At 44.6% G+C, this 22,922-nt stretch overlaps 1 protein-coding gene across 3 annotated transcripts in view; it reads right to left on the bottom strand.

Annotated features, from left to right (window-relative positions):
• Window positions 1-1,757: 1,757 nt before the first annotated feature.
• The window catches only part of mcph1 (microcephalin 1), an 88,451-nt gene continuing 67,286 nt past the window's right edge, over window positions 1,758-22,922 (bottom strand). For 2 of the 3 annotated variants that reach the window (XM_033022292.1, XM_033022291.1), the window contains 4 exons: window positions 21,910-22,072; window positions 21,273-21,350; window positions 13,845-14,082; window positions 1,758-1,965 (listed from right to left, as the gene is read on the bottom strand). In XM_033022292.1, the coding sequence (XP_032878183.1) occupies window positions 1,913-1,965; window positions 13,845-14,082; window positions 21,273-21,350; window positions 21,910-22,072 (532 nt within the window). In that variant the 3' untranslated portion in view covers window positions 1,758-1,912. Of the gene's footprint in view, window positions 1,966-13,844; window positions 14,083-21,272; window positions 21,351-21,909; window positions 22,073-22,922 lie in introns of those variants that run through there. The other variant, XR_004412284.1, reaches the window with a different exon arrangement.

Here is a 22,922-nt window from a genome sequence, read left to right as displayed (position 1 = left end):
CCAGCCCATCATGACCGCGCCAACCAGCGTCACCCCGTACACCAGCACTATCCCACACGCTGGGGATAATCTACAATTTTGCCAAAGCCAATTAACGTACAAACCTGTACATCTTTGGCGTGTGGGAGGAAACCGGAGGAAACCCACGCGGTCACAGGGAGACTCCATACAGACAACACCCGTAGTCAGGATCGAACCCGTGTCTCTGGCGCTGTAAGGCAGCAACTCTACCGTTACACCACCATTCCACCGATGTGCCGACTAGTGATCACGCCGTACACTAGTACTATCCAACAAACTAGGAATAATTTACACAAGCCAATTAACCAACAAACCTGTACGTCTCTAGAGTATGGGAGGAAGCCAGAGCACCCGGAGTTACCCGAAACAATTTTTTTTTCGTCCAACACAAATTACGGTCTGCCTACTACTGGTTTTAGTGGTTGGTTATTATCCAATTTATTCTACACCGCACATCACAACCTTCTCTTCTAGTTGTAAAATATTGTGCGTGTTACTCGCATAGAAAATTCTCTGTAATCCTTTGAGCAGTATAACTTCAATGTCCACAGATTGCTAAATCTTAATGAGTGCTGCACAATGGCACAGCTGGTACAGCCGCTGCCTCACAGCGCTGGAGACCTGGGTTCAATCCTGACCTCGGGCATTGTCTGTGTGGAGTTTGGACGCTCTCCCTGTGACCGCATGAGCTTCCTCCAGGTGCTCTGGTTTCCTCCCACATCCCAAATCCGTGCGGGTTTTCTTGAATCGTTCCAAGTTTTGCGGGTTTGTAGGTTAATTGGCCTCTATCAACAAAAATTATCCCCAATGTGTGAGAGTGGATGTGAAAGTGGGATAACATCGAACTAGTGTGAACGGGTGATCAGTGTGGACTCAATGGTCCGGAGGGCCTGTTTCCAAACTAAAACTAAAATAAACATAATTTACTCAAGGCAAATGTTTAGTTTAGTTTTGAGATAGTGTGGAAACTGGCCCTTCCGTCCACTGATCACTGAACAGTAATCACCCTGTACACAAGTTCTAACCTACACTCCAGGGACAACTTTACCGAAGCCAATTAACCTACAACCCTGCTTCTCCTTGGAATGTGGGAGGAAATCCGAGCACCCAGAGAAAGTCTATGCAGTCAGCATGGATCAGTTAACAATGATCAATTCTACATTTTCCTTGAGCTTCGTCCCCTTTGATCTCATTTTCACACCTTACCCCTCCATATCTCTAGACTCCCTCTCCCCTGAAGCTCAGTCTGAAGACCTGAAACGTCACCAATTCCTTCTCTCCAGTGATGCAGTCTGTCCCTCTGAGTTACTCCAGCATTTTTTGAAAATAATTTCTTACTTTGTCATGGAAATCTACGAATGTGTGTGAGTGATTGGTGGTGGTCGGAGGGGCCGTAGGCGCAGATTAGCAGCCACGCTTCCGTCAGTCTGCCCCAGGGCAGCTGTGGCTACAGAAGTAGCTCACCACCACCGAGTGTGACTGAGGAATGTATGAATAATGCGATGTAAAGCGCCTTGAGTATTCTAGAAAGGCGCTATATAAATCCCATCCATTATTATTATTATTACTTTGTTCCACAGTTGTACATTAATATATATTAATTGTAATGTATTCGCCCATTATCTAAATTATCTTATTAAAGTGAAAGGAGAGTGAAAGCACCAATGTACAAATTAATTTCCAATATTACAGACTGTACTTTCTAGAACATTTTAAAAAGCACGCTGACAACTGGGAAACTTTTAACAAATTTATTAAAAAATTGATTAATTTTATAAAACCTGGAAGTCATCATTTTTCAGAGATACAATTTACTTACAAACCAGCTTTTGTACAAAAGCAAATATACCCTGCAAGGGAAGGTAGAGACATCTTCAGATGTAGCTTTCATCTATTCCAGAGTGTAGTTGTCAGGGGAGCAGACTTCATGTTTAGTAATGCTATCTAGAAGAGGAAAGGGAATGGAGAAACAATTAACGTCTTGTTTTAATAGAGTTGAAGAGAAGCACAGCGCAGACTGGACCCTTCGGCCCACCGTGTCTGTGCCGCCCATTGTACTTACCCACACTAGGCGCATCGAACCTGCATTTGAACCGTTGCGTGCTGTGCCTTGGAAATTCATATGGTCGGCTCCATGCTTCCTAAATGCTTTACGTAATTTTAGTTTAGTTTAGAGATACAGCGCGGAAACAGGCCCTTCGGCCCACCGGGTCCGTGCCGACCAAGGATCCCGCACATTAATCTACTGGGGACAATTTTAACATTTACCAAGCCAATTAACCTACAAACCTGTCCGTCTTTATAGTGTGGGGCGAAACCGAAGATCTTGGAGAAAACCCACGCAGATCACGGGGAGCACGTACAAACTCCGTACAGACAGCACCCGTAGTCGGGATCGAACTTGGGACTCCGGCGCTGCGTTCGCTGTAAGGCAGCAACTCTACTGCTGCGCCACCGTGACCGGTCGACCAGGCAGCGCGTTCCAGGCTCCAACCACTCCATGTGTGAAAGGAATTCTCAGGAAAGAGCATATCTAATCCTTTCACCTTATCCCGAAGCACTCTTGTTTTAAATGTAATGACAAGGTCACCTGCGAGGTCACTAAAATAAGCTTTGCCTTCCTGGAGACATCCAAGACCAGCTCAGTGTTGATAGGATACATAACTCACGCCATTATGACAACTACAGAATTTTCTGACTTTGTTTGGCTTAATCATGCATCAGGCAGCCAAAGGTCACGAAAATCATTCATGCAACAACCTTAGGCATCTCATATGTTCATAGGTTCATAAGGTATCGGAACAGAATTGGGCCATTCGGCCCATCAAGTCCACTCTGCTAAACTAGGAAGCTATAGGCTAGTTAGCCTAACAGCAGTGAAAAAATAATTGAAAACTACTTTCAGGTACAAAATAACTTGAATCTGGAAAGCTACCAAGGAGAACAGGAGTGATAAAAGGAAAATAGTGTCTGACCAATTGAATTAACTTCTTCAATTGAGATAATGGACCAAGGTAGTTCATAAGAGCAGAATTAGGCCATTCGGCCCATCGAGTCAACTCTGCCATTCAATCATGTCTGATCTATCTTTCCCTCTCAACCCAATTCTCCAGCCTTCTCCCCATAACACCCTTACCAATCAAGAACCTATCAATCTGAACTTTAAAAATATTCAATGACTTGGCCTTCACAGCCTTCTGTGGCACAATACAGGCATTCAGGTAGTGTAAGGAAACAATTGCTGTCTCTTCTGTCTTGCTGTCTTCTATTCTTTTACTCATATACGAAGCCTCTTCCCCGCTTAGTGCATTAACAATACAACTGTGAGCAAGTAGGAAAAATTACTTTCCAATTTATGCTTTTTTCAAATTGGTGTGCATAAATAACTCGCTTAAATCAATTAATTTAATTACTTCAGTAACTTGCTTTCATATATTATTCATTCTAATGGCAATTTTCCCGTAAAACAATATATAGTTACAGTAAAAACCATTTTTATGTCTTGAACCAAACCCTGTAGATTTCACACAACGGCAGCTGTATTTCTTGAAGGCTTCAGAGCCCGAAACAGGCCCTCCAGCCCAACCTGTCTGTGTCGACCAAGACACCACATTAACACCAGTCCCACCTGTTTGCGTTTGACCCACAATTTCTCTGAACTTTTCCCATCCATGTACCTGCCTCAACTACCTCCACTGGCACCTCGTTCCATTCATCCATTCTGTGTGGGAAAAGTTGTTCTTCAGGTTCCTATTAAATCTTTCCCCTCGCAGCTTAAACCGATGGCCTCTGGTTCAAGATTCCCCAACTCTGGGCAAAATACTCTATCTATTCTTCTCTTGATCTTACACAACTTTATAAGATCACCACTCATTGCCCGGCACTCCAATGGTTGGTGCTAAGAAAGACAATGTCGAAATACAATAAGACATGAAACAAATTTCAGAGAACATTTACAAGGATGTGTCAAGGACTCAAGGGCCTGAGCTTGTGAATGCTTGGGCAGGTTAAAACTTTATTTCTTGGAGCGCAGGAGGCTGAAGAGTGATGGAATAGAGGTGCATAGAATCATGAGGGGAATAGATAGGGTGAATGCAGAGAAGCTTTTACCCAGGGAGGGCAGAGGAATCAAGAACCAGAGAATATAGGTTTAAGGTGAGACACAGTGGCACCATGGTAGAGTTGCTGCCTTACGGCGGCAGAGACCCGGGTTCGATCCAGACTACTGGTGCTGTCTGCATGGAGTTTGTACGGATAGAAGTCAGAGGACACATGCTGAAACAGGCATCAGGCAGGAAAAGGCTCCCTCAGGCAGAGTTTCCGGAGTTGGAAACAGAAGGTAATATGCTGAGGAGCGATGTGGGAGGGAGGCCTCTGGGTGGGTTTGTGATTGTGGGTGTGGGCAAAGATCGGATACAGCTCGAACAAGGACTAAAGTGAACATTAATCCTCGAGGTGTAATCATTACTGCTGGAAAGGATTCAGTGTCTTAGTGTAGTTTAATTTAGAGATATAGCATGGAAACAGGCCCTTTGGCCCACCAAGTCCATGCCAACCAACGATCCCCGCACATTAACACTATCCTACACACACCAGGGAGTATTTACAATTATACCAAGCCAATTAACCTACAAACCTGTACATCTTTGGAGAGTGGGAGGAAACCGAAGCACCCGGGGAAAACCCCGCTGTTCGTGGGGAGAATGTACAAACTTCTTACAGACAGTACCTGGATTCAGGATCGAACCCAGGTCTCTGGCACTGTAAGGCAGCTGCGCCACCCTGACTCCATGCCGTCATTTGATAATAGCAGGGAAAACAGAAAGGGAAATAAATTAAAACAATAAACATAGAAATAACACACCCCTCTCCTCCCCCCTTCCTCCATCCTTGTCGTTTAACCAGTTCACCATATTGTAATCACCACAGAGGGTTATGAATGTGGAATTCTCTGCCTCGGAAGGCAGTGGAGGCCAATTCTCTGTATGCTTTCAAGAGAGAGTTGGATAGAGCTCTTAAAGATAGCAGAGTCAGGGGATGTGGGGGAAGAGGCAGGAATGGGGTACTTGGTGTGGATGATCAGCCATGATCACAGTGAATGGCAGTGCTGGCTCGAAGGACCGAATGGCCTACTCCTGCACCTATTGTCTATTGTAACCCTCTTGAGATCACACCTTCCCTGGCCGACAACGGACCTACCAGAGTACTACCTTGCCTGAGGTCATTCATTGCCGGCCCTGATTTGTCCTGGTCTTTTCTCATCTCCAGCTCTTCATCCCACCTCCCACCCCCTACTTTCAGTCTGAAGAAGGGTCCCGACCCGAAACATCACCCATCCTTTTTCTCCAGAAATGCTGCCTGACCCGTTGAGTTACTCCAGCACTTTGTGCCCATCTTCTCTTAAACAAACGCAGGGTAGGTAGAAGAGATAGGTTTAAGATGAGAGGGGAAATTTAATAGGAACCTGGGGGGCAGCTTTTCCTCTCAGAGGGTGGTGTGGATATTGAATGAACTGCCAGAGGAGGTAGGAGAGGGAGGTACAACAACAACATTTAAAAGACACCGGCAGGTACATGGAGAGGAAAGGTTTAGATGGATATGGACCAAATGCAGGCAAATGGCACTCTCTTAGATTGGACATGGACGGGTTGGGCAGAAGGGCCTGTTTCGTGCTCTATGACTATTATCTTCACTGGAAAAACAAGGCCTGCAGTTCTTTGATTTTACATAGAAATAACAATGCGCTGCAGGGGCAAGATTGAGGGATGGCATAAAATGCTGGAGCAGTAAGCGGCACAGTAGTAAACTAGCTGCCTTACAGCGCCATGGAACTCGGGTTCGATCCTGACTACGGGTGCTGTCTGTACGGAGTTATGCTCTGGTTTCCACCCACTCTCCAACAACATACACATTTGTAGGTTAATTGGCTTTGTTTAGTTTAATATTGTCACAGTGAACAGCTTTTGTTTGCGTGATATCCTGTTAAAGAAAAGACTAGACATGATTGCAATCAAGCCGTTCATAGTCTCTAAACTAAACGGGTCAGGGCAGCATCTCTGGAGAGCATGGATAGGTGATATTTTGGTCCCGACTAAAAACGTCATCTATCTATGCTCTCCAGAGATGCTGCCCTGACCTGCTGAGATACTCCAGCACTTTGTATCCTGAATATATGTGGCGACCATGAGATCAGAAATAAGAGAAATGGGAAAAGAAACAACTTCATTTCTAAACAGCAAGAATGTAATGTATCAAAATCAGATGAATCAATTTTCCTTGAGTTGAAAGGTACTGGGAGGATTTTTACCTTGTTGGGTGATTCTCTTTAACAGCAATCCAGAAAGTATTAGATAAGCAAATGTGCTGGCAGATTTTTGAAGAAATGTAACTAAAATGAAATATGATTTTCTGCTGTGGAATTTCAATTCACAAGTACAGGCCGGACAAGTTGAGAAATATTTCTGATGTGCATGATGGAGAACTTCCCTGATAAACATGTCTCCAATCCAACGGGAAAGCAAGCACTTTTGGAGGAACAGCACTTCATACCTCACTTGGACAGCTTACAACCCAGCGGTATGAACGTTGATATCTCCAATTTCAAGTAACTCCCACATTCCCTCCCTTTCCCTCACTCTCCCTCCCCCCCCTCCCCCCCTCCGCCACCCTAGTTGTTCTACCAGTTTCACTGTTCGCATCCTTTTATCCCTCTTGTTATCACATCTTCCCTTGTCAACAATGGGCCATTATAGGTTCCTGAGGTTATTTGTTGCCGTCCCTGATTTGTTCTGGCCTTTACTCGCCTCCAGTTTATCCCTCCCCCTAGCCTCTACTTTCAGTATGAAGACGGGTTCCGACCCAAAACATTACCTATTCTTTTTCTCCAGAGATGCTGCCTGATCCACTGAGTTACTCCAGCATTTTATATCTATCATGTGTATTAAGTGTGATTGCTTGATAGATACAGCATGGAAACAGACCCTTCAGCCCGCCGAACAGTAAACATGTCAGATTTTACGTCAGATTTTAAGTAAATCGACTCACACCGATGGGGCATTACCTGCGGCGCGCAGCATTCTGGGTAATTACCACCACCATTGCTAGCTTGTTTCCGATGTAAACGTCAGTGATCGTACAGTGCTGTGCAAATCACAAAGTTCCTTGATTACACGAGAGACTGAGTACAGAATTGTTTACCTAAGTGCGAGTTAACATAAGTCGCCTAGTGCGTAAAGCGGAGAGTGTTCGTATTCGAGAAATACATGGTGCTAAACCAGGAAGCTATAGGCTAGTTAGCCTAACAGCAGTGAAAAACCATGTTCAGGTACAAAATAACTTTAATCTGGAAAGCTACCAAGGAGAACAGGAGTATTGAAAGAAAAAGTGTCTGGCCAATTGAATGGACTTTCGATTGAGATAATGAACCAAGCTAGTTCATATGTCACAGGAGCAGAATTAGGCCATTTGGCTCATCGAATCTACTCCGCCATTCAATCATGGCTGATCTATCCTTACCTCTCAACCCAATTCTCCGGCCTTCTCCCCATAACCCCTGACACCCGTACTAATCAAGAATCCGTCAGCCTCCGCCTTAAAAATACACATTGACGGCCTCCACAGGCATCTGTGGTAATGAATTCCACACTTTCACCATCCTCTAGCAAAATAAATTCCTCCTCATCTCCTTTCTAAAGGTGCGCCCTTGCATTCTGAGGCTGTGCCCTCTGGTCTTACACTGTCCCACACTGTACTGCAGGATTGGGTTACATGGACTTCTAAAAGGCACTGGTGTACTGCCACACAAATAGATTATTAACCAGGAAGTCTGTAAAGAAATTGGCCTCTGAATATAAAACTGTCTCACTGCCATTAAACCCAGTGGTGGATGAGAAAGGATGTCACAGAATCGGATTCATACAGTTGGATAACAGGTCCCTCGGCCCAACTCGTCCGTGTCCCGTTTAAGCTGCCCCTTCCAAGCTGAATGAATGTATGTAAACTAGGCACAGTGAAATGCTTTGTTTTGCCTACAACCTAGGCAGTTAGTATGTCGGCAAGTATCTGGCACTGATAAAGTTACAAAAGTACCGAACTGTCCTATCTACTGCACGTCGCAGCACGTGGCAGCAGGTGCCCCCCCCCCCCCCCCCCCTTAGTGGCTAGTCCCATTAGTTTACATTTGGCCCATATCACACTAAACCATTGCTATCCATAAGATGTTTTAAAGTCCAAGTGATACTTTGCAATGATGACCTCTGTACATGAGTTATGGATTTATGACAATCCTTCAGATTTCATTCACAACTTACACTTGGGCTGGGGGGCAAGCATTTTAATGTCTGAAAATGAGACAAAGGTTGGCAGAGTGGATGATGACGTGGATGGTCACTGACTTCATGACAACTCAAAGAGGGTAATCAATGAGAAGCAAATGGAGTTCAACTTTGAGAAGAGTTCATGTTGGACTTTGGGAGGGTTTTGGAGAAGGTGGTACAGGAGTCTGAAAACCTGGTCTGACCACCTGGTTCAATAATAACTTCTTGAACCAGTTTACATGACACAACTAACCTCAACTATGAACTTCTGTGGACTTTGGCTTTGGTTGCACTAAAGGGCCTGTCCCACTTGGGCGTCATTTGCGCGTCACTCAGGTGGCGAGCGAGGATTTTGACAATCCCAAAATCCTGGGGCGCCGCGCGATACCACACGTCACTGCCTACGCCACCACGCGCCATGCACGCGTAATGCACGGCATGCGCGTGTTACGACGCACGCGTCGTGCTTCGTGACGCGTAAACGATGTCGCGTAAATGACGCCCAAGTGCGACAGGCCCTTAAGGACTTGGGGTTTTTTGTTCAGGTTTATGTTTACTATTGTCACCTGTACCAAGGTACTGTAAAAAGCTATGTTTTCATACAAAATCAGATCAGATTTAGACTTTAGAGATACAGTGTCCTTCGGTGCACCCAGCCCGCACCAATCAATGATCACCTCGTACACTAACACTATCCTAAACACTAGGGACAATTTACAATTTTTACCAAAGCCAATTAACTGACAAGATTGTACGTCTTTGGAGTGTGGGAGGAAACTGGTGCACCCAGAGAAAACCCACGCAGTCAGGGAGAACGCACAAACTCCGTACAGACAGCACCTATACTCAGATTCAAACCTGCGTCTCTGGCGCTTCAAGGCAGCAGCTCTACCGCTACGCCACTGAGGAAGGGTTTCGGCCCGAAACGATGCCTATTTCCTTCGCTCCATAGATGCTGCTGCACCCGCTGAGTTTCTCCAGCATTTTTGTGTACCCACTATTAGTAGTTATGCCTTTAGCTGCATCTAACTTGCAGTAATTCCCTCCCAGGAAACTTTCACCCCTCTCTTTTTGGACCTTACACCACTCATAATTCCACCATATAATACATCTTGGAAATGATTCTTAGTCCCCAGTACTTCACTGGATCCAGAGCCGTAAGTGCCTGATTGTGCCTTGTTTTTCCACAGCAGTGATATCACACAAATCCAAGCTGCCATTGCGAATATTAATTAGAGCTTAGATTAAGAGAGCCCACTAATTTGTGAAACGGTCAAACTATTTTCATCAATTTCATGTAAGAGAACAGAGAACAGATTAGAACATTTATGTTCAGTTTTAGTTTAATTTAGTTTAGTTTCGAGATACAGCATGGAAACAAGCCCTTCGCCGATCAATTTCTAGGGACAATTTACAGAAACCAATTAACCTACAAACCTGCACATCTTTGGAGTGTGGGAGGAAACCGGAGCACCCAGAGAAAACCCACGCGGTCACAGAGAGAATGTACAAACTCCCTACAGACAGCACCTGTAGTCAGGAACTAACCTGGGTCTCTGGCACTGCGAGGCAGCAACGGTACCGCTGCGCCACAGCAATATAAAATGTCCTTCAAAAATGGTGGTAGGAAATTTCTCATCAGTAATTTTTTAATAATGGAAACGCATGAATAATCAACGACCCGAATGACTCCACGTTGTAAAGTTTTATGATCTAATTAATTTAGAATTTGCTTTCACGATTAATCATGAGATGTCCCTGTAAAAACATAAATTGCTTCATTGTTTTGGTTGCAATAACATTTGTAATTTTCGATTAAACATGAAATGTAAAACTTTTTGCACTGAATGCACTCGGCGATGAGTGAGTTCCATGACTGGGTCACTGGAGGTGACTTGTAAAGCAGATTCAAAATAGGAATTTTGTCCAAAACCATATACTGAGTTGGATGATCAGCCGAATGGCCTACTCCTGCACCTATTTTCTATGTTTCTATATATTTCTAAAATTGAAAACAAGAAAAACTTTGCCTGTGGGTGGATGGGTCAAGGGGCACTTCTCACAACATCAGTCAAAAAACTGTTCATGCTGTTTTGCACTTTATAATTGCTTTATTAATCGTTAAAGAAATGTTTTGGGCCCTAGTTTCACATGATCTTTTTACGGTCCACATCACCTCAGCTCACACACAGTAAAATGCACCACTTCACAAGAATTTTGACAAAAAGAGTTGGAAGAAAACATATGGCCCTCTTTTCCCACATTCCCATCCTCGTTGGGGATTGATGCATGTCTACGTGCATCACAGTAAAGAGGTAGAGTTGTTGCCTACAGCGCCAGAGACCCAAGTTCAATCCTGACCTTGGGTGCGGTCTGCATAGAGTTTGTGTCAGAGTGAGGTTGCATTCTGAATTGGTAATTTATATTACAAAAAGTCTGATCTTGACCACTTCTTGTTGTTCTGTATATTGATTTTAGAAAAAACGCTGCCACTTACGGCTGTGATTTTTGGCCATCTTAATCGGAGTCCCCCCCCCCCGATGCGCAGGACAAGAGGATTTTTCCCATCGATGAAAAATAAAAGAGACATTAGTGTTTAAAAAATGTTGAGATTCTCTCTCCTGAAGGCCCCTTACGGAGGGCCTATAAAACCCGGAAGTGTTGAGTGCCTCAGTCAGTCTCTGCAAGATGGGGGAGCGAGATGTTTCAATATGATCATGGCTGATCATCCAACTCAGTATCCCATCCCTGCCTTCTCTCCATACCCCCTGATCCCTTTAGCCACAAGGGCCACATCTAACTCCCTCTTAAATATAGCCAATAAACTGGCCTCAACTACCTTCTGTGGCAGAGAATTCCTCAGATTCACCACTCTCTGTAAAAAATGATTTTCTCATCTCGGTCCTAAAAGACTTCCCTCTTATCCTTAAACTGTGACCCCTAGTTCTGGACTTCCCCAACATCGGGAATAATCTTCCTGCATCTAGCCTGTCCGACCCCTGAAGAATTTTGTAAGTTTCTATAAGATCCCCCCTCAATCTTCTAAATTCTAGCGAGTACAAGCCGAGTCTATCCAGTCTTTCTTCATTTGAAAGTCCTGCCATCCCAGGAATCAGTCTGGCGAACCTTCTCTGTACTCCCTCTATGGCAAGAATGTCTTTCCTCAGATTAGGAGACCAAAACTGTACGCAATACTCCAGGTGTGGTCTCACCAAGACCCTGTACAACTGCAGTACAACCTCCCTGCTCTTATACTCAAATCCTTTTGCTATGAATGCTAACATACCATTTGCTTTCTTCACTGCCTGCTGCACCTGCATGCCTACTTTCAATGACTGATGTACCATGACACCCAGGTCTCGTTGCATCTCCCCTTTTCCTAATCGGCCACCATTCAGATAATAGTCTACGTTCCTGTTTTTGCCACCAAAGTGGATAACCACACATTTATCCACATTATACTGCATCTGCCATGCATTTGCCCACTCACCCAACCTATCCAAGTCACCTTGCAGCCTCCTAGCATCCTCCTCACAGCTAACACTGCCCCCCAGCTTCGTGTCATCCGCAAACTTGGAGATGTTGCATTCAATTCCCTCATCCAGATCATTAATATATATTATAAATAGCTGGGGTCCCTGCACTGAGCTTGGGGTACCCCACTAGTCACTGCCTGCTATTCTGAAAAGGACCCATTTTTTCCGGAGGCTACATTTGAATGGCTGCACATAATCACTGGATATGCAAAAAAAAGTCACACTGAACAGCATTCATATCTCTGCATTAAGATATGTTCATGTCTGAATCCAGAGTATCTACTTACTGGACCTGTACAACACATAAGTCTACAATTACCCCCCACCCCTCCTGTATCAACCCATAACCTGCCAGGCTTTGTCCTGCCCGTCCTCTCTTTCAGATTTCTCCCCCCCCCCACCTCCCACTATCAGTCAGAAGGATCCCAACTCAAAACGTCAACCCCGCCCCCTCATCCCTGCAACCATCACTCCTCTACCCTCCCCTTCACCGACATTCCTGAACAATTTGCACCTCGTCAATCCTCCAGCTTCACAATTTGCAACTTTCCAATCCTTTTGTGTCACATTTTGTGTGTTCAACTCTGGTCTTTGTCCACCCATCTGCCTATCAACCCCCCCCCCCCCCCCCCCCCCCCCCCCCCCCCCCCCCCCCCCCCCCCCCCCCCCGCCTGTGATCATCTATGACCTAATGTAATAAAACAAAACGGCACATACTGGTTTATACCAAAGATAGACACAAGAGAAAATGGATAGGTGACAGGTGTCTGAAGAAGCCTGACCCGAAAAACCACCTTATCCCTGTTCTCAAGCCATGCTTTGCCCTCCCCCCCCCCCACTCCCCCCACCACCCTGCAATTGGTGCTGACCGGAAATGCACCTATCCATGTTCTTCATAGATGATGCCTGACCCGCTGAGTTGCTACAGCATTTGTGTGTCTATCTTTGGTATAAATCAGCATTTGCCGTTCCTTTGTTTTTCATTTCTGAGATGTATTAGCATCACTGCCACATCACCAATTTAAGAGAAAAGAAACACCACCGTACTTTCAGGGCAACTCGACACACTAAGTGCAACCTGGAGAATAAATGTTAAAGAAACTAGTCTCAACCTGCTGGACTAACACTGTTATCCTGTGCATAAGAACAGGAGAAATGTTACAAAGAGGGCTATTCTTCCCAACCACCTCGTCATCTATCGCAGATCGACAACACGTTGCAAGATTTCCAGAGATGTACCGAGATTCAGTGAAAAGCTATTGTTGCGTGCTAACCAGTCAGCAGAAAGACAATACATGATTACAATCAAGCCGTCCACAGTGTCGATACAGTGTAACGGGAATAACGTTTAGTGCAAGTGGCGGCACGGTGGTGCAGTGGCAGAATTGCTGCCTTACAGCGCCAGAAACAAGGGTTAGATCTGGACTACGGGTGCTGTCTGTTTGGAGTTTGTACATTCGCCCTGTGACCGCGTGGCTTTTGTCCGTGTGCTCCGGTTTCCTCCCACACTCTAAACACATGCAGGTGTATCGATTAATTGGCTTTGATAAAGATTGTAAATTGTCCCGAGTGTGCAGCATAGTGCTAGTGTAGGGGGGGGGGGGAATAGTTGTTCGGCGCAGACTTGGTGGACCGAAGGGACTGTTTTCGCGCTGTATCTATAAACTACATAAAATACAGTAAAGTTTTATTAAAGATAGTCTAAGGGTCTCCTGTGAGATAGATAGTAGCTCAGGACTGCTTTCTGGTTGTTGGTGGGATGGTTCAGTTGCCTGATAACAAATGGGAAGATAGTAGAACCTGGAGAATAAATATGAGAGGAACCAGGTTGAACGTGCTGAACCATCACTGCTAACCTTTGCATAATAACAGGAGAAATATTATAAAGAGGACTATTCTTCCCAACCACCTCTCGTCATCTATCACTGATCTATATCACATTGCAGGCTTTCCAGAGATACAAGACACTTACCCAGGATCCAGTTTTCAGACAAGTGTTGGTTCCCCGCAGGCCTCCTTCCCTTGTACTGTCCGATACAAATTCCAGTTCTCCGGAGCGTCTTGCACACCTGTCCCCCACATAACAGCACAAGCTTCTCTAGTGCCGGAGCAGGTGGCTTGCTTTGAGGTGAAATGAAGATCAATGGCTGATTCACAAATAAATCCTGCAGGTAGGGTTCTTTTGTTGACTGCCTCTCAAATCTGCAGATCTGCTCAAGAAAAGAAAAGAATAATACTAAGAATCTCCGCTGTGTAATATTAGTCATGATAGTGGCATTTAAGAGACTTTTGGATAAGCATATGGTTATGCGGGGAATGGAGGCATAAGGTGCCATGATTTGGTGCAGGCATAGAAACATAGAAACATAGAAATTAGGTGCAGGAGTGGGCCATTCGGCCCTTCGAGCCTGCCGCCATTCAATATGATCATGGCTGATCATCCAACTCAGTATCCCGTACCTGCCTTCTCTCCATACCCTCTGATCCCCTTAGCCACAAGGGCCACATCTAACTCCCTCTTAAATATACCCAATAAGCTGGCCTCGACTACCCTCTGTGGCAGAGAGTTCCAGAGATTCACCACTCTCTGTGTGAAAAAAGTTCTTCTCATCTCGGTTTTAAAGGATTTCCCCCTTATCCTTAAGCTGTGACCCCTTGTCTTGGACTTCCCCAACATCGGGAGCAATCTTCCTGCATCTAGCCTGTCCAACCCCTTAAGAATTTTATAAGTTTCTATAAGATCCCCTCTCAATCTCCTAAATTCTAGAGAGTATAAACCAAGTCTATCCAGTCTTTCTTCATAAGACAGTCCTGACATCCCAGGAATCAGTCTGGTGAACCTTCTCTGCACTCCCTCTATGGCAATAATGTCCTTCCTCAGATTTGGAGACCAAAACTGTACGCAATACTCCAGGTGTGGTCTCACCAAGACCCTGTACAACTGCAGTAGAACCTCCCTGCTCCTATACTCAAATCCTTTTGCTATGAAAGCTAACATACCATTCGCTTTCTTCACTGCCTGCTGCACCTGCATGCCTACTTTCAATGACTGGTGTACCATGACACCCAGGTCTCGCTGCATCTCCCCTTTTCCTAGTCGGCCACCATTTAGATAATAGTCTGCTTTCCTGTTTTTGCCACCAAAATGGATAACCTCACATTTATCCACATTATACTGCATCTGCCAAACATTTGCCCACTCACCCAGCCTATCCAAGTCACCTTGCAGTCTCCTAGCATCCTCCTCACAGCTAACACTGCCCTCCAGCTTAGTGTCATCCGCAAACTTGGAGATATTGCCTTCAATTCCCTCATCCAGATCATTAGATAAGATCTGGTCTTTGAATATAGAACAGTACAGCACAGGAACGGGCCCTTCGACCCACAATGCTTGTGCTGAACATGATGCCAAGCTTTTAGACTTTAGAGATACATTGTGGATATAGGCCCTCCGGCCCACCTAGTCCGTGCCGACCGACGATCACACAAACACCATCCTTGCACACTTGGACAATTTACAATTTTACCGAAACCAATTCACCAACAAACCTGTACTTCTTCGGGGTGTGGGAGAAAACCAAAGCACCCGGAGAAAACCCATGCAGTCACAGGGAGAACATACAAACTCCATACAGACGACACCTGTAGTCAGCATCGAACCCAATCTCTGGCGCTGTGCCGCCCAAAATTGATTACATCTGCCTGCACGTGCTCAATATCCCTCTATTCCCTGCAATTCTAAATGCAGAACTGTTTTGCAAAATGTAGCTAAGTGGATGAAATATGACAATTGTCTCTGAATGTCTTGCTTTTGCAATTACAAGAAGAATTCTTACGTAATTCTTACGCTTTGCTATGTCACACAATAACTTTGGATTGTTTTCCATCACAGTGTGGGAGAGCTGGTTTAGTGTGTGTAGGATAGAGAAACGGTAAGGTAATGTAATATTCAGGGCGACACTGTTGTGCAGCAGTAGAGTTGCTGCCTTACAGTGCCAGAGACCCGGGTTTGATCCTGACTATGGGTGCAGTCGGCACGGAGTTTGCATGCTCTCTCTTTGGCCGTGTGGATTTTACCCGGGTTTCTCCCACGCTCCAAAGAGGTTTGCAGGTTAATTGGCTTCTGTAAATTGTCCCTCGTGTATAGGATAGTGCTAGTGTACGGGGTGATCGCTGGTCAACGTGGCCTTGGTGGGCCCCGGGGCCTGTTTTTACGCTGTATCTCTAAAGTCTAAAATAAAGTGCGGGATAGAGAAACTGTAAGATTATCTTTGCCAAAGACATTATTTTGGCAAAGCCTTAGCAAATTTTGTTTGTACGTTTGCTTCGAATGTAACCATGGCAAAATACGGGACAAATCTGGGCATTAATTTTCGCCAGTCCTACTTGCCGAGGATTTTAATTTCGGCAGTGGGTAGCTTTAGTGCAGATGGGTGTCGCACTCTCCCTGTTGTAGTTGGAACCTGTTTTCCAGGAGTGAAGCCACGCTGACGATGGATAGCAGTGCAAAGTCAGAGGGTGGTGAATCTGTGGAATTCATTGCCGCAGGCATTGTGGAGGACAAATCATTGGGTATTTTTAAGGCAGGGAGTGACAGATTGTCAGGGGTTATGGGGCGATGGCATGAGAATGGGGTTGAGAGGGATAGATCAGCCATGATTGAATGGTGGAGTAGATTTGATGGGCCGATTGGCCAAATTCTGCTCCTGGAACTTATGAAAGCTCAGAAACACGTGAATAAGGGGGCTCACACACAAACAGCTCAGTAACCTTTCAACACTACATACCTGTTTGCAAATAAAAAAGTATTCAGTTTTCGTTTTAGAGATACACCGCAGAAACAGGCCTTTTGGTCACCAAGTCTGTGCCAACCAGCAATCACCCATAAACAAGCTCTATCCTACACACTAGAGACAATTTGCAATTTTACCTCAGCCAATTAACCTACAAATCTGGATGTCTTTGGGATGTGGGAGGAAACTGGAACATCCAGAGAAAACCCACGCAGTCACAGGGAGAGCATACAAACTCTGCAGTCAGCACCCGAGGCCCGGGTTGAATCCAGAGACCGGGGTTTGATACTGACTTCGGATGCTGTCTGTACGGAGTTTGTACGTTCTCCTTGTAACATGCATGAGTTTTCTCAAGGATCTCCGGTTAATTGGCTTCTGTAAATTTTCCCTCCCAAGTGTGGCGCAGATTCGGTGGGCCAAAGCGCCTGTTTCCACGCTGTATTTCTAAACTACTCTAATCACTCCTTGTAGCAAATACCTCCTAATCCAGGCAGCATTCTGGTAAAACCTAATAGTCATGAATCCAGTTGGTCTTTGTGAAGGAAGGAACTGCAGATGCTCGTTTAAACCGTAGACCAAAAAGCTGGAGTAATTCAGCAGGACAGGCAGCATCTCTAGAGAGAAGGAATGATGACGTTTCTTCTCGACCTGAAACGTCACCCATTCCTTCTCTCCAGAGATGCTGCCTGGCCCGCTGAGTTACTCCAGCGTTTTGTGTCCATCTTTGGTCTTAGATTATGATGGTGACTGTACAGGGCAAATGATCAGTTTTCTACCAAGCAGAATGTAATCGTCCAATGTGGTGAACTGCACTAAATCCGCATACTTTAGTTTTTCTTTTCCTTTCCTGGTGATGAAGGGGATGAAGACTTGGATATGTACGTGCATAAATATGCATGGAACGGACAGATATTACTTAAATGCAGGCAGATAAAGTTTGGCCTTGGTAGCAGAATTGCCACAGACACTGAGCGAAATGACCTGCTGGAGTTTCCTCCCACATTCCAACAATGTGCAGGTTCAATCCTGACCTCGGGTGCTGTATGCGTCAATTTTCCACGTTCTCCTGTGGTTTCCTTCCCCATCTGAATAGGTTAATTGGCCTCTAAAATTGCCCATAATGTTTAGGGAGTGGATGTGAAAGTGGGATAATATGAAACTAGAGTGGACAAGCGATCGATAGTCGGCGTGGACTAGGTGAGCCTGTTTCCATGCTGTATCTCTAAACATCTGGTGCTGTTAATAATCAAGAGCTCAGAGATTGCTAAAACTATTGGAATAATTGATAATGTTTACATTTTGGACTTTAGAGATACAGCGTGGAAACACAATGCAATTGCCCACTGAATCTGCACAGACCCGCTACCTCTGTTTTGACCACTAGGAACTATTTACAATTTACAGAAGCCAATTAACCTACAATCCGGTATGTCTTTGTGGTGTGGGAAGAAACCGGAGCACCTGGAGAAAACCCACACGGTCACAGGGAGAATATTACTGATGATCTAATAGACCTGCTTCGTAATATGATCATTGCTTGTGCAAGCTGTTCCAAACGTTACGGTACGGTTTTAATTCCTGACAAGCATTGGATTCAAACGTGCTGGCTTCTTGCCTCAGATTGCATAAAATTCATGTTAGAATTTGCATGACTTGATTGCCATCGTTTTTCAGGGGAAGGAGAAAAGAGGGTGGCATGGTGGCGCAGCGGTAGAACCACAAGAGATGCAACACCTGTCCCTATACCTCATCCATCGACTCTATCCAAGGACCCCGATGTCCATTCAGGTGAGGCAGAGGTTCACTTACACCTCCTCCATTCTCATCTACTGTACTCCTGTTCCAGGTGTGGACTCCTATATATCGGCAAGACTAAGCGCAGGCTCGCTAAACACCTCTGCTCAGTCCGCTTCGGCCTACTTGATCTAGTTAATCACTTTTACTCCTCCTCCCATTCTGACCTGAGGCCCAATGCAAATTGGAGGAATAGCATCTCATATTTCGCTTGAGTTGCTCACAACTCAGTGGTTTGAATATTGACTTCTCTAATCAAGTAACCCTTGCTTTCCCTCTCTTTACATCCCTCCCCCATCCTGGTTCTCCAACTAGTTTCATTGATTTAATTTTACTGATTGGATGCCTTGTTGTTACCTTTCCCTCAGCTAACAATGATCTATTCTATTTTTTCCTTGAACTTCGTCCCCTTTGATCATTCGTTTCCACACCTTATCCTTCCATATCTCTCTCCCTCTCACCTAACTCTGTCTGAAGAAAGGTCTCGACTCGAAATGTCACCCATTCATTCTTTCCAGCGATGCTGTTTGTCCAATTCAGTTACACCAGCATTGTGCCAATCTTTTTCAGTTTTGTTTATTATTGCCACGTGTACCGAGGTACAGTAAAAAGCTTTTTTGTTGCGTGCTATCCAGCCAGCACAAAGACTATACATGATGACAATCAAGCTGTTCACAGTGTACAGATACAGGATAAAGGGCACGTTTAGTGCAAAATAAAGTTCAATAAAGTCCAATTAAAGATAGTTCGAAGGTCTCCAACGAGGTAGTTGGAGGTCAGGACTGCTTTCTAGTTGGTCATAGGTAGGTTCAGTTGCCTGATAACAGCTGGGAAGAAACTGTCCCTGAATCTAGAGGTGTGTCTTTTCACACTTCTGTACTTCTTGCCTGAAATGGGAATGACCAGGGTGAGACATGTCCTTGATTTCTAATAGGCAAACAAAAAAAAGTTAAATATATTTTAAAAATCAATATTAGTGCAAAACAAAACATAAGCCCGAAGTCCCTAGTGCAACTGAGACAGTTCCTAGTTTGAAGTTTAGTTGGTGGTTGAAGTATTCAAGAGCCTAATGGTTGTTGGGAAGAAGCTGCTTCTGAACCTGGAGCTGGTTACAGTTTTCAAGCTCCTGCATTTTCTTCCCAATGGCAGGAGTGAAATGAGTGTGGTTAGGATGGCGTGGTTCTCTGACGATGCTGGATCCCTTGAATGGTGGGAAGGCCAGTACCCTTGATGGACTGGGCAGATTCCCCCTCTTCTTTGTAATCTCCTTCATTAATGGCCGTTCAAGTTGCCAAACCAGTCTGTGATAAAATTGCATGGGATCAAAGGCTGTGAGCCGACTGGATTCAATGTTTAAGAAGGAACTGCAGATGCTGAAAAATCAAAGGTAGACAAAAATGCTAGAAAAACTCAGCGGGTGAGGCAGCATCCATGGAGCGAAGGAAATAGGCAACGTTTCGGGCCGAAACCCTTCCTCAGACTGGATTCAATATTGGCTTGGTGGAAGGAGTCATAGGGTGGTAGTAGAGGGACGTTTCTCTCATTAGAGCTCTGAGATCAGGGGAGTACCACAGGGATCTGCGTGGGTTCAGAGTTGCCCATCATCTACATTACGATTTGGATGACTATGTAAATCATATAGTTGGTAAATTTACGGATAACACCAAAATTGGTGGCATTGTGACCAGTGACGAAGGCTATCGAAGTTTACAAAAAGGTATGGGTCAGCGGGAGAGTGGGCAATGGAATGGCAGGTGGAATTTAACTATGGCAAGTGAGAGGTGTGCATTTGGCAAGTCAATCCAAGTACTTATACAGTACATGGTAGGGCCCTGGAAAGTGTCATAGGCCAAAGACACCAAGGGATATAGGTAGAATGTAGAAATAAATAACTGGAGACGCTGGTTTGTACCAAAGATAGACACAAAGTGTTGGAGTAACTCAGTGGGTCAGGCAGCATCTCTGGAGTAAAAGGATGGGTGACGTTCAGGTTGGGACTAGATAAGTGTCTGAAACCTTCTTCAGTTTGAACAAGGGTCCGGACTCATCCTTTTTCTCGAGATGCTGCCTGACCCACTGAGTTACTCCAGCACTGTCTATCTGAGGAGTACAGGTACACAGATCCTTGAAAGTAGGAACATAGGCAGACAGGGTGGCAAAGATGATGCTTGGCATGCTTGCCTTCATTAGTCAGGGTATTGAGTGCAGAAATTGGGACATCATGTTACAGCTGTACAATACAGTGATGAGACATTGAGTCTGGTGTGTAGTTCTGGTTACCCTGCGAAAGGAAGGATGTCATTGTTGGAAAAGGTGCAGAAAGGATCCACTCAGATGTTACCCAGACTCAAGGGTTTGAGTCAGAAGGAGAGGCTGGATAAGCTGAAACACTTTTCCCTGGAGTGCAGGAGGCTGAAGGGTAACCATCGAGGTATATAAAATCATGCGGTATGGAAAAGGCAATAGTCACAGTCCTTTTCGCAGTGTAGGGGAGTCCAGAACCAAAGGGCATAGGTTTAAGAGGGGAAAGATAAGAGATCTGAGCGCCAATTTCTTCACGCAGAGGGTGGTGCATTTATAGAACGAGCTGCCAGAGGAAGTGAGAGAGATGAGTATGTTTTACATGTCCTAAACGGTAAATAAGTGCATGGACAGGAATGTTTAAGAGAGATATGGGCCAAACGCAGGCAAATGGAAGTCGCTTCGCTGTAAACCCTTTCCGTGTAGACGAGTGGGCCAAAGGGCTTGTTTCTGTGCTGTGTACCAATATTCAAAAAATAAACAAAGGCTGTCAACAAAAATTACTGACTTACAGTAGCTGCAGGAAACTGAGTTGATAGTTCAAATGATTCTTCAGGAGCCCAACATCCTTGCTCCAAAGACCAAAGAATCTGGAAAACAGCAGAGAAAAAAATCTGTAACAAATATGAGTTGCCTTATTGCCATGTCTATGCACTACATGATTTTACATAAGGTCACCCCAAGGAATAATACTCTATTCCTTGGAGCGCCGGGGGATGAGGGATGATCTTATGGAGTTGTATAAAATCATGAGAGGGATAGATCGGGTAGATTTATCTATTGCATGGGCAATGGAATGGCAGGTGGAATTTAACTATGGCAAGTGAGAGGTGTGCATTTGGCAAGTCAATCCAAGTACTCTGAGTCTCTTGCCCAGAGTAGGTGAATTGAGGACCAGAGGACATAGGTTTAAGGTGAAGGGGGAAATATTTTATAGGAATCGGAGGTGTAACCTTTTCACACAAAGGGTGGTGGGAGTATGGAACAAGCTGCCAGAGGAGGTAATTGAGGCAGGGACTATCCCAACATTCCCCTACCCTGGGAATAATAATTCAGAATATTTGTTTTCTCAGTCATGTATTTGTCCTTTCTGTATGGATGGACACCATGGTGAACTTTACAGGTAATTATTCTGCAAGGTTAACCTACCCAGTTGAAGGACAAAATCCAGCAGCCTCTGGCGATTCCAAACAAGACATTCAATGTGCGTCGGGTATGCCCTGCTACGACATGGGTTGTTGTTTCACATACGTTGTCCGAGAACTGAAAGCCACCAAACCGTTTCACTATTTGAATTATAATGCTCTGATTCCTGTTGAAGTCAACACACAATGTAGACACAGGCACTGCAGATGCAGGTTGACAAAAAAAAAAAGCAGGAGTAACGCAGCAGTTCAGGCAGCATCTCCGGAGAACAGATAGGCGACGTTTTGAGTCAAGACTCTTCTTCATACTGAAGGGCCCGTACTATTCAGACTGAAGAAGGCCCTGACCAGAAACATCACCTATCCATGTTTTCCAGAGAAGCTTCCTGACTCGCTGAGTTACTCCAGCGTTTTGTGTCTTTATAATGCAACATACAAAACAGTTTCAACAATACTTTCACAAAGTTGTGCTATAAAAATTTTTTGTTTTTTTGTTTTTTTGTTTTTGTTTATTTTATTAGAAGTTAATACAATACAAAACAATACAGTGGCACCTAATTTTAGGTGCCAACTATGTCATACCGTAATCCATTCTATGTACAACCTCTAGTTTTATGTTATGAGAAGAAAGTAAGCAAGACAAGAAAAAGAAAACAATAGAAAGGGGAAAGAGTGGAAAAATAGATGGTAGAGAGTAGAAAAATGTGAAGTGTGTATATAAAAAATAAAAATAAAAAAATAAAATAAAAAAGATAAGGTGGAAAGTAGAAATAGAAGAGAAGGCCCCTTAAAAGAGAAATTTTCAAATCTATATTCGGAGATGTAGATCTATCCACGTCATGAACTGAAATCAGCAATCCTTATGGTACCGCTGCATCACATGATTCCAAAAAGTCGATGAAAGGTGACCAACTCCTTAAGAATTGGTCATATTTATCTATTAGTCGGAGTCTCATTTCTTCAAGGAGTGCTATGTCCATCATATTCCTAATCCACATTTTAACAGTTGGTATGGTT

The sequence above is a fragment of the Amblyraja radiata genome, chromosome 6, assembly GCF_010909765.2.
Source record: "Amblyraja radiata isolate CabotCenter1 chromosome 6, sAmbRad1.1.pri, whole genome shotgun sequence".
Lineage (NCBI taxonomy): Eukaryota > Metazoa > Chordata > Chondrichthyes > Rajiformes > Rajidae > Amblyraja > Amblyraja radiata.
The sequence above is the reverse complement of the archived record's forward strand: the minus strand, read 5'-3'. Positions and strand labels throughout refer to the sequence as shown.